Here is a 14,337-nt window from a genome sequence, read left to right on the forward strand (position 1 = left end):
TTAATAAGGGCATTGTGTACGCCCCCGCTTTCATTCCGGCCACGTAAAAAACAATCTGCCGACGCTGCCCCGGTTCTTCCTCTAGTACTGCCGTTGTCCAGTTGGCTGGTAGCCATATTGTTGCACTATTCTCGACAATCTGAGCAAAATATGTGCACTGTAGGGGAACAGGCGCCTCTTGGTTAGACAACTTCTCTTGTTGCTCCGTGGGCAAGCACGCTTCATTTTTGGTCACATCGTGCGTACATGCTCCTTTTCTCTTTTTCAGAGATCGCCGCCGAGTCTGCTTTCTCAACAAGTAACTGGGAAGGTTGGGAAAGTTAACGGGGACTGCACCTTCTATAAATGCCCAGTACGCCCGGTCGATCTCGACGACTTCACCGTTGATAATATGCTTAAACGTCTTCGAAATGTCTGCTTTGAGAAAATGAAGGTCACAAACTTTGCACGTTTTACTCAGTTTTTTGTCCGCGAGGGGAAAAGCTCTTTTCCATTTGCTGAGAAGCTCCGGATCCGATGGCGGTGCAAAAAAAAAGTGACACTTCTGAGTGTTGCTTTTGTACCCGCTCATACAGCCAGGTGCATAGCACGTTGGCATGGCGCTTATTAAGCCCAGCACTTCAGAGAAAACACAGCGTGTTGACGGAGTTATGAAATGCTTCCATCCGCGGCCACACTGTTCAATAGCTCCACAAACCGAACGCATTGAAAGGGCAAGGTTCTCGCACAGGGGTGAAGACAAACGCAAGCGAAAAGAAGAATCGTGTAGAGGGGACACGCAACTGCACCGCAACTTTGAGCTCAGCCCAGAGAACACCCATGTCAACGCTGCCGCCGACATCGCGCAACCCGCGACCGCAGCGCCATCTCAGCGCCTAGGAAGAAATCACGCCCGCCTGGGAAGGCGCAGTTCCGGAACTGAAGTAAGTATCTATAAACATTGGACACAGTGAAGTCCCACCATGACACACAAAACAATGCCACCTTGGCCTCAATAATGCCTTTTCTTTTTAAACTTGGAGGCCATCACGCCAAGCGTCCATGACCAAAAACACGATGCCATGACTGTGCCTCCGCACACGGAAGCACACACCACTTCGCCGCGTGCAACGTCAGAAGTGTTGATCACCCCTTTCAATAACACCAAGGTCACTAGTAGTTGCCCCATGTTCATCGCATCTGACCAGCCACAGAGACCTGTGCTGACACATACAGGATCAGCCTCTACTACAACTCCGAAGCAACCTCCTGACACAACCATGGACGGGACAACAAGGACCTAGTAAGCATAAGTGACCACCAGAGACGGCTAGTGGCTAGTAGTCAGTCCTGAATGCCAGAGCGCCTCGACGGGCGCTGGAAGCCCTACAGCCCTCTGTTGGTGCCTATATATTCCCACTATACAGGCACCAAAGTGCAATGGCTGGAGTCCATTTCATGGAACGAACTTCCGACAGTGTAAACGACCAGTTATTGGGGAATACCTATGCACGGCGGCCAGAAAGGTGTTGCAGTACAATCCCAGTCACAAAGGCACTATTCAAATGCCTTGTACACTACTAAGAAATCCCCACCAGCCGCATATATTTCAACTCCTGCCAAACAACCAACCTCGCCTACTGGACACCTTGACATTTTGACAGAACCTTCCAAATTAACTCACACTAGACTTTTCAGACAAGAACAGTGCATTAAGGTTTGTATAGGTATATACTGTAGATATTGACACTCCCAACTTTCTGCACTTTATGACCCTTTGTAAATAATTTACAATATCACACTGTGCGCTAGGGGGTTAGGGCACCTGTAGTGGTGCTCCTATCAGTTACATCCAAAATCGCCCCAGAGAATAAGATGAAGACAGTCTCGTGCACAGAACAAGTGCTAGCCGGCAGCCAAGGACAATCTGTACGCTTGGCCGCGAACACCCTTCAATGGCAACCTCTAAAAGTACAACCCTTTTAATTAGCTACAATTACTTTGCCACTTGTCTTGCAACTAGCATTCAGCTTTTTAAAGAATCCAGCCGATGTGAAAGAATGGAGATAATATACCAGAGAAGACCTATAACGCTTTCCTTACCGGGCACAAAAAAGTCATTCAAATTTGATCAACCAGTTTTTTTTTTTTTTTAAACATTGTTAAACATTGCTGTAGGAATCCTTCCACAAGCAACGCCATATACTGTATGAACTTACGACTGCACTTTCACTGTTGGTCAGATGTGACAATTTGCAACAGATTAAAAAGATTAGAAAAATATAAATATGACAAGTGGTACTGTCAAAACCAGCCTCCAGTGCACCTAGCACTTCCTTCATAAAACAAAGCAAGATTTGCACTTTGATGAACTCGGCTTCGTGTACAAAATTATTAAGTTCATTCCTGCTTCTTGAGGTGCTTCTTTGAACTTTAACAGAAGAATTCTCAAAATCTCTCTGAGCAATTACTTCTGCTATACTTCCATTCAAAAGACTAATGATTGATACAATTTTACATATCACGGTATACATTGCGCCTAATATGTCTTGAAATAAAACGTTAAAGCATAAAAGCACCAAAAATGAGCACATTTCTATCAGTAAGGAAAGAGTTAATAAGCCTGCTTTTATTACTATACCAGAAAAACCGGTATAACAACTTTCATTGTAAGCTGTAGCTTGCAATAGAACATTTTATAGTGCCATATGCCATGCAATCCACTACAGTCAGTGATATGTATGCCTGCATGACCAGTTGCGTGCATGCACTAGTTCCCGTAAGGGTGCACCTTACGCTAACAAATCGCCTGTCATGGGACTGCGATGCAAGGCGGCTGCATGCGTGCAGAGGATTATCACACTTGACAAAGCCACTGGAATTCTTTGCATCATGGGCACATTGCACCAACGCTCCCATCTACCTTTCATATCACTTTTCCCTGCCGACACATACTGTGTCTGCATCAAGAGTTTTGCTTTCCTAAATTTGCCTGGTGGTAGAGCCTGGTGCATTTTGACATGCAAAGTTGGAAAAACTAACCCTATGTTATAAATGAAATATAAACATTTCTTAAGCTGATCATTTCACAAAAAACATTCTATGGCTGGGTTTTGCCAACATGATTAGCAGATGCCATACAGGGGCCGTATTCTGAAACGTTCGCCTAGGCGAAATTTCTTTTTTCGCTTTCAGGCGTGCGCCGATTGGCTGTTTTAGCAAAATTAGATGAGCTGATTGGGTGGTTGAGCCCGACGTCATTCAATTTGCTCAACCAGCCAATCAGCGCGCATGCTGATTTCGCCTAGGCGACATTTCGCCTAGGCGAACGTTTCAGAATACGGCCCCAGTTCATAATCATACTGTGTCATTATGCAATGCCCTCCTCAGCATGTACTGATGTTTAAGACATTGCTAACAGTGTAGGTGTTGGATCAGAAAATTAGATAACCCGACAGGAGCTTTTGCGTCTTCACTGCTGCCGTCATTTAACACACAACTAAAATGCTTACCAAGTGGTCTGGGTACAGCCAGTAGTCGGAGGCAGTCGAAGGGAAGGTTTGTGAAAGACCAGATGACTGGGTGCACTCGTTGTTGCAAGTTCAATGATAGTGCCAGAATACAGCAGGTATCCTGCCGGATGGCAATCCGCCTAAGTGAAACATACTACACTTAAACCATTCTTTGCATAACACTAAAGAAAAAAAATCAACTGTGCACTATGATCCACTGTAATACAGACATCCACTTGCAGGAAAATTTACGTAACCATGCATTGAAAAGCAAACGCTTTTACACCTTCTCATGTCCTTCCCAACTATGGTAATGACTGCTCTGCCAACACTAGATATTTCCTACTAAATATTCTAATAGTTTCTTGAATTATCTCACGTATACAGAGTTCATGCTGATCAATACAGTCAAACACACATATAACAAATTCCTGTGTATAAAGAACAGCAGTAAAATCCCCTTGAAATCTCTCCAATGCAGTGAATAGCATTAGAGAGATTGTGTCTCCTTGCGTGACCCCTTTCTTGATAGATAACTTTCTACTTTTCGTGTGAAGAACCAATGTAGCTGTGGAATCTTTCTAGATATTTCCGAAGATATTCACGCATGCCTCCTATCCTACTTGATTACGCAATGCCTCTATGAATGCTGGAATCTCTACTGAATCAAATGCCTTTTTATAATCTATGAAAGCCATATAGAGAGGTTTATTGTACTCCGCAGATTTCTCAATTACCTGATTGCTGATATGGATGTGATCCATTAAAGAATATCCCTTCCTGAAGCCAGCCTGTTCTCTTAGTTGATTGAAGTCAAGTGTTGCCCTGATTCTATTGGAAATTACCTTGGTGAATATTTTATACAGTATTGAAAGCAAGCTAATGGGCCTATAATTTTTCAATTCTCTAACGTCTCCCTTCTTATGGATTAATATTATGTTGGCATTCTTCCAGTCCTCTGGTACACTTGTAGTTGTGAGGCACTGCGTATAAAGGACCGCAAGCTTTTCAAGCATGATATCTTCTCTGTATTTTAATAAATTGAATGTTATTCCATCTTCTCCAGCAGCTTTTCCCTGGGTCATGTCTTTCAAGGCCCTTCTAACTTCATCGCTAGTTACAGAAGGAGCCTCTGTATCCTTGTCATCACTACTTCGATTGAAAGTAGCTTGGCTGCTCTGGGTACTGTACAGGTCAGTATAGATGTCTTCCACTGCTTTTACTATGTCCTGGAAATTGCTGATGGTATTACCCTGCTTATCTTTCACTGCATGCATTTTGCCTTGTCCAATAGCAAGTTTTCTTCTCACTGATTTCATGCTGTGTCCATATTTTATGGCTTCCTCAATCTTTCCCACATTATACAGATTTAGAATAGGGACCCCAAGAAAATAGCGTTGACACCACTGTGCATGCACGAGACGGAAACTGCGTTTCGATCTTGCGTTGGGCACGCTATTTCACTGATTTAGCAGGAGTCCCAAAAGCTTTGCATCAACAAACATGGCGGCACCCATCAAAGTGGCGGCTCTCCGAGTACCAAACTGGGCTTGATTCGTGGTAACGCGTGAAGTTCGCAAGCTAGGAGAAGTGACTGCGGTTATCGCTTTCTCTCAACTAATGTGTGTAATGGAGATTGATTCATTAGACGCCGCTGATTCCAAATTCGATTTTCAATTTCATGGCTCGTAGGTCTAACGTGGATTACAGTTAAACCTGGATATAACGAAATTGACAAATTCCTGAAAAACTTTGTTATAAAGATGATTTCATTATAGGCAGGTTCGACACGAAAATTCGAAAAAGAAACGCTTACCGTATTTACTCGATTCTAACGCGCCCTCGATTGTTACGCGCACCGGTTTTCCGTGACCAAAACAGAGGGAAAAAAATGCTTTACAGTACCATGCACCTTACGCTTTCATACAGAAATACAACTATTGCTCAAGATTTACTCCCAATGTACTAAAGTTGCGATGAACAAAAAAGTCCCAGTTTCGCCCGAAAGGCGAAGTATCGATTGCAACAGCAAATTAGCAGACAGCTATACGAAGTAAGGATAGTAGTTTTATTGGCCGTACTTGTAAACATTCGCTGTTTAACTAAATTGGTAGACTTTTAACTAAATGCCTCAGCACACGTACTACAGCACATGGTCGAAGCTACGGGAGCTAGGCTCGAAGTGCGTAGGAGGCACCCATATTGAAATGCCGATGGCGATATGCTAGCGGAAATTTAGGGTCGTACTCAATTCTAATGCGCAAGCAATTTTTCGACCCGTTTTATCGGGAGGCGGAAAGGTCACGCCCGCCTCGCGCACACTCGCACGCACACGTGCGCTCGCTCTCGCCTCACAGTTGCCATGGATTCGAGCGCACCAAGCACGCCACCGCCGCTTCGCATTCCATCGCGGCGGAGAAGGTGCTTCCGGTTGCTGCTCGAACAAAAATGACAAAATTTGTGGCAAAATCCCTAGGTTGTCGGCGGGGAAAATTCGTTATTTTGAGGGAGTCTCCTGCTGCCACTTCGTTACGTAGAGGTCTCAAATACATGTGCTTCTATGGAGTAACAGCGGGGAATAGAAAAACTTCGTTATATCCAGGAATTCGTTATATGGAGGTTTGTTATAAGCAGGTTTAACTGTAGCTTGGCTGGTGAAGGCACGTAAAGTTGGTTACTCAAAATTAGGCGCAACAAATCGCTTGTTGCTAATAGAATAACCTCTCAATTGCAATTAAACGCAAAACCACGAAAGTCAAAATTACTCTTATCATAAAATAGTATAGTTTATTTTAATATTTAAAACAGTTTTTCTTTGACAACGTAGTGACGCTGCAAGCGCAAGACGCTATTCGCAAACGCAAAGCCCTATTCTAAAACTCCTCACTCCTGCATGCTCCAACGCAAACACCCGCAAAGCTCTTTGTGGCCCCAAACTTCTGGGGCCCCTATTCTAAAATTCTCTAATTTTGAATATCCCTTACTTTATCCTCGATCAGTTTTGACAGTTCAGCGAATTCTATCTGATACCTTAAGCGACACTTTCATGCTTTATCATTTTTTTATTAGGTCCTTTGTTACTTGGGAGAGCTTACCTACTGGTTACCTTGGTGCCTTACCTCCCACTTCAATTGCTGCTTCTGAGATCAGCCTAGTTGCGGTTTCATTCATTACCTCTATGTTGTCTTCATCTTTCTCTTCTAAAGCTGCATATTGGTTTGCAAGCACCAGCCTGAATTGGTCTGCTTTTACCCTTACTGGGTCTTTCTCTGTTCAAATTGAGAGAAAATCTAGACCTCACTAACCTATGGTTACTGCACTTTACCCTATCTAACACTTCATCATGCACTATGCTGAGATCGGCAGAAAGTATGAAATCTATTTCATTTCTTGTTTCTCCTTTAGGGCTTTTCCAGGTCCACTCCCTGTTGCTACGTTTCCTGAAGGTATTCATTATTCGGAGCCTATTCCTTTCCACGAATTCTACCAACATGTCTCCTCTAGTGTTCCTAGAATCGATGCCGTAGTTGCCAATTGCTTGCTCACCAGGCTGCTTTTCCCCCACTTTTGTATTGAAGTCACCCATGACTACAGTATACCGAGTTTGCACCTTTCTCATCGCTAATTCAACATCTTCATAAAACTGTTCTATTTCTTCATTATTGTAACTGGCGGTTGGGGCATAGGCTTGTACTACTTTTATTCTATACCTCCTATTCAGCTTTATTACGACGACTGCTATCCTCATCACATCAATGTTGCCCGCTATGTCCTTATGGATTAGAAATCCTACCCCATATTCGCTCTTATCTGGAAGACCTCCGTAGCAGAGGACGTGGCCATTAGTCAGCACTGTATAAGCCTCGCCAAGTCTTCTAACCTCACTAAGGTCAATAATATCCCAGGCAATGCCTGATAATTCCTCAAACAGCCCTGCTAAGCTAGCCTCACTCGAGAGCGTTCGCGTGTTGAACGTTGCCAGGTTCAGTTTCCAGTGGCGACTCCCAGTTTGGTCGAGTGTTAAATGGCATCGGCTAAGATGAAGTTAGCACTACGCTGCCATGGTGGCAGTAAGTGTTGTAATAAATTTCAAATCGTTGAATGGATCTCATCTGGTGTCTGACCAGGGCCCTTTAACTTTAAAAACCGACACTCTAAATGACTGTGCCATGAGGATCTTGTATAAGTAGAAATGCCAATGAGAAACTAATATGTGATGAAGCCGCAGCTATCGTGGAGAGTGTGGAATGAAGCAAAGTGCTAGAACGCATTATATGTGACAACGCCCCAAAGCATTCAGTGAGGAAGCTGTTGAGAGCGGGACTCTGGAAAGCGTCATATGCAGTAGGCTGCTGACAGAGAGCAGGGTGCTTGTCAGTGACGCAAGAGAGCATTTCACCAATCACATGTTCACAGTGCCAGTGAAGAGGCGTCAGTATTTTTTTTTTTTTCTAAGGTGAGAGAGGAGATAAAGCATGGGGGGTTGGAGAGCGGGCACAGCACACATTTGTGGGAACAGCTTGTCCTGAATTCTTAGCTAGCGACTACAGTTGTGTCCCCATGGTTAGCACAGCACTAAAGCACTTCATACCAACTGCGACAAAAGGAGAGAAAAAGTGAAAGGCAAAAGCCAGACAAGTGTCCTTACATGTAACGGCTAGAATGGGAGGAAACAAAGCAGTACTGTGAGTGCACCAACACCAACAAGGAAATGTGAAAAATGCCCATCTCTTTAGCACAAAAGGCATGAACTCACCCTGGCCACGTCCGTAAAGGCTCATACAAGATGAGTAATGTGGGCTCATAGTAACCATGTAGAAACTGCATGTCAATAACATTGTTCACCTTCTCCTCCAGTTCTGTCAGTGCTACTGGATACCAGTCCAGCAAAGGAGGCTTGCTTGAATGAGCAACAGAAAATGGGGAACACAAAACTCAGCTTTTCATTCCACTAGTAAAAAGTCATTGGCAGTGCACTACTTCCCACAAGAAAGCAAATATTTATTTTGACAGCTATTACATTTCCACATGAAAGGATTGGCACCTACCCCAGTAACATGTTCAGAAACATTGCAAATGAACACTACAGTTTAACAAGACATTAAACACTTAATCCACGTTCCAAAACTGAACAGTGAGGAAAACATGGCGCCACAATGAAGAGGAGACGCCATGTTTTACACTTATTTTACCGTCTGCACTGCGTGCCAAAAATATATTGTACCATGAAAAGAAAAAGAAAGTAATAAGCAAGGTGGGTGTGTCTCCAGTTTAAAGCATAAAAAGTTTGTAAGCCAAGTGTCAGAAATTACCCCTCAAAAAATAATTGATGTTCTTCATAAATGGTCGCAGCAGTGTGTACTATTTTAGGCCTATCAGCGTCAGAACAGACACCCAATCTCAAAAATAGTAGTAATTTACCATTCAATCTGTGATTTAAGTGAGATGAAAAAAGCCTACACATCATAATTGGTTGCTTGCAAATGTTAAAAGGAAGTAACTCAAAAATATGGTCACATGTAGTGTTAGGTGAGAGCCATTGTTTCGATGGGTGTTGCCGTGGTTGTTGACGCAGATTTGTGGCTCCACACTATTTAATGAAAGCAGCAAACACAACACTAACTCCAAATGTCATTTGCAGCTTGCATACGCAGAGTGGCTTTGCAATGCTCTGCAACAGTACTATTTTGTTGGCACCTGTCGCGTCCACACAACCAGTGGTGGCTGCTGTCAATTTATTAGGTCATGGGAATAACCACTAAAGCAGCGGGCAGTAGCTCAAGTATTTGGAACTAGACAGTGTTTGACACATGAGATGCTCCTGTGCCTAAGTGCATGTGCAAACTGGCATTGGCACCTTGGGAGACAACATCAGTGCCGCATTCTAAATCTCGTGAATCTCGTCGGTTGTTGCAATCAATTTTTTAGAGACAAAGGGAGACACTGCTTTCTTGAGCCAAAAGTTAGCCAAAAAACCCTTTTAGTTCCTTTGCTCAAGTTGGTGTAGAGTAGTTAATTTTGCTTGACTGAACCCTTGTATCATCCTTGATCAGTTTAGTCTTTGCTATAATCACCACGATCCTGTTAAGAAATTTTATTCTTTTTCCCCTCAAAACAGTATTTTTGATGGTGTTGCAGTTTTGGAGTGATGATATCTCCGATTCTACTTACCCTATCGCAATAATTAATTTTTTTTTAAAGACTGATAGACAATTAGGAGTGCAGTAGGCCTAAATTATAAATTATTGTTACAGAAATATTAAAAAAGTAACGTGTCCCGGGTGTTACCATGGTTTATCACATTAAAGAAGTTTGGCATGCTTATAACTTTGGCCGAAATCAGTCTAGAAAATTCATTCTTGCAGCACTTATAATTCTGATCATCCAAAATCATTTTGGTATGCCAGCCTCCTTCATAACGACTATCATTTCACAGAGAGCTCCCCTCCTAACTAGCCCACCCAAAAAGCATAAATTTCGTAATATTTTACAAACTACTTGTACAGGAAAACCAACTGCATACTTGAAATCGGTACGTAAACACACATAAGTGATGGAAGTTTGATCAAAATGTGCCCATAAATAAAGAATAATGCTTTTAAGTGGAGTGCCCCTTAACTCAATGCACCAGTGCACTCCCCACGGTGTCTCTTTTTTTTTCCGACTAATGGCCAAGTCAAAATGAAGCACACATTATGAAAGCTAGGCCGGTATAACGTAAAACTATTCCAATCTGTTTTCATTCCAAATCGGCCATAGCCCTACGTGATAGGTCAGAATGGTTCAAGTCCAGCCCATATGGGTGGGTAGAGTTACTGTATATGTTCCCCTTAGGGAGCAGAGTTGCGCATCTGATTGAATGCACTGCTAACGCCCCTATTCACCAAATCTGGTCACATGTGCAAAAAGTATCCTTTTGAGGAAAAGCCAACTTCACGGCTGTGCCTGCAGTGCCGCCCGCTGCCATCGTCGCCGCAAGCCTCTGTGCGCTGCCGCCCGCCACGCCAGCTGGCATTCGCGGAATAAAGGAGCAAACACACTCAGGAGCTGAGCCGCACCATATCCTGCATTCAAGAGGAGTGGCTATTCTGCTTAACATCAATGCGTCGGCGGGCAAGATGGCGGACCCATGCGTAACTCTGCTCCCGTAGGGAGTATATACAATAACTCTATGGGCGGACGCCACGTCCTTATGGGTAGAGCCCGAGCCATTTTGACCAATCACGGAGGGCTAATGGCCGATTATGAATGAAAACAGATTGGAATAGTTTTACGTTATACTGGCCCTAGCGCACGTCTTTTGCTTACAGCTTCGATCACTAAAATGCACTAGCCATATACCTACATGATCAATTCAAAAATTGGCTACAATTATCAGCTATGATAGTAAGACTTCATAACTCAGTCGCAAAATTAAATCGGCACTTAGTAAACTGTTGTATACAAGTGCATTACATGTATATTAGAGGAGCAGAGTTCTCTAAAACACTATGACAGACTATAGCCCTAACAGGCAGCAGTAGGTACAGATAAAAAAAAACAAAAAAAAGTAATTCAAGCAATATTGAGCTGGGTTTGGTCAATTCAAATGAACTCGAGACGTACTTTCCAAAGGCGATGCTGGAGTCTGGTTCATCAGTTGCTGCATCCTTCCGGAAAGGAATTATCGCTACTGTTCGGCTGAAGATCAGCATGGCTGCACAACGATTGCATGGATCCACACGAATCATGGGCAACTGCGCAGTCTGGACATAGCCACCCTGTCGGAATACGGAAAGGCAATGCAGTGTAGGAACTATTACTTTCCTGGTGGGTGAATATGAAGAAAATCTTAAGGCCTGAACCACTTGCTACAGCTTTCCTTCGAGGCCTCATTAATTAAAGGAGTCAAAATATGTATTTTCTTTCTTGAATGGACAGGGGACAGTCAATTACAGTATGAAGTTTATATTTTTGGTAATGCAAGAAATAATTTATTACATCGTGCTACCAATTCAACACTCTTGTCAAGTGTAGTGCGACAGCTACGATGACTTCAAGCTGAGGTTCGGTCCGGAACTTAGCTCAGTTTAAACAGTGGACATATTAGCTTGATTGAAACTTTGATGTGCAATAAATTATTCCTACATAATACATAATTGCCCCCTTATATATACAAGTAATTTACAATATTTCTTAAACCTGCATGCCTGATCTGGATCCAAAGAAGTACAGTGGAATCTTGATAAATGAAAATCGCTTTAATGGAACTGCTGCTTTAACGGAACACCATCCTCATGGCTGGTTGGTTCTGTATTCATGCAATTGTGTTCAGCTTTGTCTCTCAGTAAATAGGACTACAGAACCAATTTACATGGCGCTATGAGGTTCCATTTAAAGAGAGTCCACTGTGGTATCGTGACCTGGCACCATTACATACACTAGAACACTCATTTTCCAGCTCTTACTACTGTGACAGCAAAATTCTAGCACTACGTCCCCCTTTAAGATGAGCTTCTTCATAGTGTGCATGTGAAACATTATGCATGGAAATTTAGTACTAAAGATTCATAGGTATCTCCATGCAATCCTATTTCCACTATTTCCTGATAGAAAAACTGCATTTCTATGCTAACAAGCTGGTTGCTAAAAAAAACTATGAAGCAATTGAGTCAATTATAAAGACACACTAAACAGGAGACAAGAACACCAAGTCAAATGTGAACATGAGCGGTATTACGAGTATAAAACACTAACCTTGAACTCTTCTTTTTCAAATGACTTGATGCAAACAGTCTTCAAGTCATGAGTGCTAGGATCATATTCTACCAAGGATAGCTGTAATAAATTTTTTGTAATTATGAAACATTTCATTATTGTCCCATTTGCACATTGTAGTAATGAGTTACGACTAATACCACAGATGATTTCAACCAAGATGCCTAGCGTTGCACAAAAGCTCCCTGCATGGACAGTTAAACTTTCCACTAACATTTTCTTTCTTTGTGTTAACTAAGGCATAAAGCTTTATGGTGTTAATGCACCTCTGATTGCATTTGGTTTTTTTTCTTTGAGAGAGTAGCATGACATGGAATCAGTGAATGTGCAAGCCTCCTTACATTTTACTGGCATGTCTAAGCATCCACACCTTTGTACCCTGCATGTTTCTGTACACACTTAGGATGACAACAAGAAAGAATGACTCTATCCCACAGCTTCATTTATATTCTTGGCCTGCCATTATTCATGAGGCAAAAGTTGACAAGACAGCAAACTTTTCACACAACAAGAAATTCAGTGTTTTTCGTAGACTTATACTTAACATGGAAAATGATCCCCCTTTCACCCAAACCCTCCTAACCACAAATTATAATTTTTTTAATGTACCAAATTTCCCACATTTTTTATGTAGTCATTTTTTTTTTGTCATTCTCATTCTGAAAATATATTACTTCACTGGTTTCTGGTTAGAATTAACACAAAACTTTAAAAAGAAAAGAGAAAAGGTGCTCGTGAGATTATCTTTCCCTTAATGCCAACCATAACTAGTCTTTGGCAGTGGGAGCAGCACAATATCGAGCTGAAGAAGTGTGACTCGTCATTCGCAATATCGGTATGTTGACATCGGTTAAAGGGTTAAATAGCCCTTTATTTGGCAAAAGACTTGTTCCATAGAAGACAAAAGCAAGGCAGGAATTAATATTAGACAAGTACAACTTCATCTGCTAAGATACGTACACTAAACACCCCTCAAAAGAGCAACACATATTGTTATGTAGGTAGAAGCTGGAGGCTAGAAAAACTGGTGCCACCTTTTTTTAATGGCAGGCCTAAAAGAGTGTGGAGGTGCCGCACTCTTTTGTTGATAATGGCAAACAAAAGTAAGAGAAGTTCAAAGACAATATTACATAATAAAATTTGAGCACACAACTTTATTTCTAAAGGGCAGAGATATTAACAAGACCAGTAAAGTTAGCAGCACTTTACGCCCCTAGCATCAAATAACCAAGGGTGTCACCAGAACTCACACAAAAGCTCAACATTCACCAAACAGTGGAAGCAAAATGCTTGTATATTCTATAGTCCCTATAGCACAGTAACGTGTGCAGTCCAATTACCACATTCACCGCCTTAAAAGCACACGAAAAGAGTCTAAACCAGGGTGCCAAACCAAATCGGAATCTAAACTAAAAAAAAAGTATCGGTTCAGAACAAAACGGATCAAGCACTTATAGTAATGTGGAGTGAAGAAATGCATTAGCCCCCTAAACAAAATAGCTTTTCTTTCAGTCAGACCACTCTACTAGCAGGCTGTTACGACTTGCAAGATAGCTTGTATGCACGAGTCAGTAGACATGCTGCGTATGTAAAAACTGATGGCGTCTAGGTCAAGGCACTTGCACTTCTGAAATCAGCAATGCTAGCTGCACTACGAACTTATTACAAGAATCTCCAAACGACCAGCGATTGTGTTCCAACTTCATGGTTCAGATTTGAACTAGTGCAACTCAAAAGATCTGTCTATTCATTTTTAGCACAGTTTGGAGTTTGAGCACACCTTTCAGACCTGAAATTCCAGCGCCACATTACAGCAAGGAAAGAAAATGTACTGTGGTAATTAAGAAACACTTAAACAATATGCACGAGGAGATATGCGGAGCAGAAGAAGGATGTGCTCATGGAGCGAATGTGGCACGCCTATCAAAAAAGCAGTAACCATGACACTGCTGCTGCAAGGGAATGTCGTTGTCTCAAAGAGCCAAGTATGTTGTCTCAAGTAGTGCAGGGTGGACCCTTCCAGACGTTGTGTGCAAACATTCCAAATTGGCAGTTGAAACTCATTTTGAATGAAAAATATTGCTTGACA

At 42.3% G+C, this 14,337-nt stretch overlaps 1 protein-coding gene across 2 annotated transcripts in view; it reads right to left on the reverse strand.

Annotated features, from left to right (window-relative positions):
- The window catches only part of LOC119466390 (cleavage and polyadenylation specificity factor subunit 1-like), an 84,787-nt gene that overhangs the window by 59,457 nt on the left and 10,993 nt on the right, over positions 1-14,337 (reverse strand). For both annotated transcript variants that reach the window (XM_037726919.2, XM_037726905.2), the window contains exons 4-7: positions 12,228-12,308; positions 11,097-11,251; positions 8,248-8,391; positions 3,492-3,631 (exon numbers count right to left, since the gene is read on the reverse strand). In XM_037726919.2, the coding sequence (XP_037582847.1) occupies positions 3,492-3,631; positions 8,248-8,391; positions 11,097-11,251; positions 12,228-12,308 (520 nt within the window). The remainder of the gene's footprint in view (positions 1-3,491; positions 3,632-8,247; positions 8,392-11,096; positions 11,252-12,227; positions 12,309-14,337) is intronic.

This window comes from Dermacentor silvarum, chromosome 1 (assembly GCF_013339745.2).
Source record: "Dermacentor silvarum isolate Dsil-2018 chromosome 1, BIME_Dsil_1.4, whole genome shotgun sequence".
Classification (NCBI taxonomy): Eukaryota; Metazoa; Arthropoda; class Arachnida; order Ixodida; family Ixodidae; genus Dermacentor; species Dermacentor silvarum.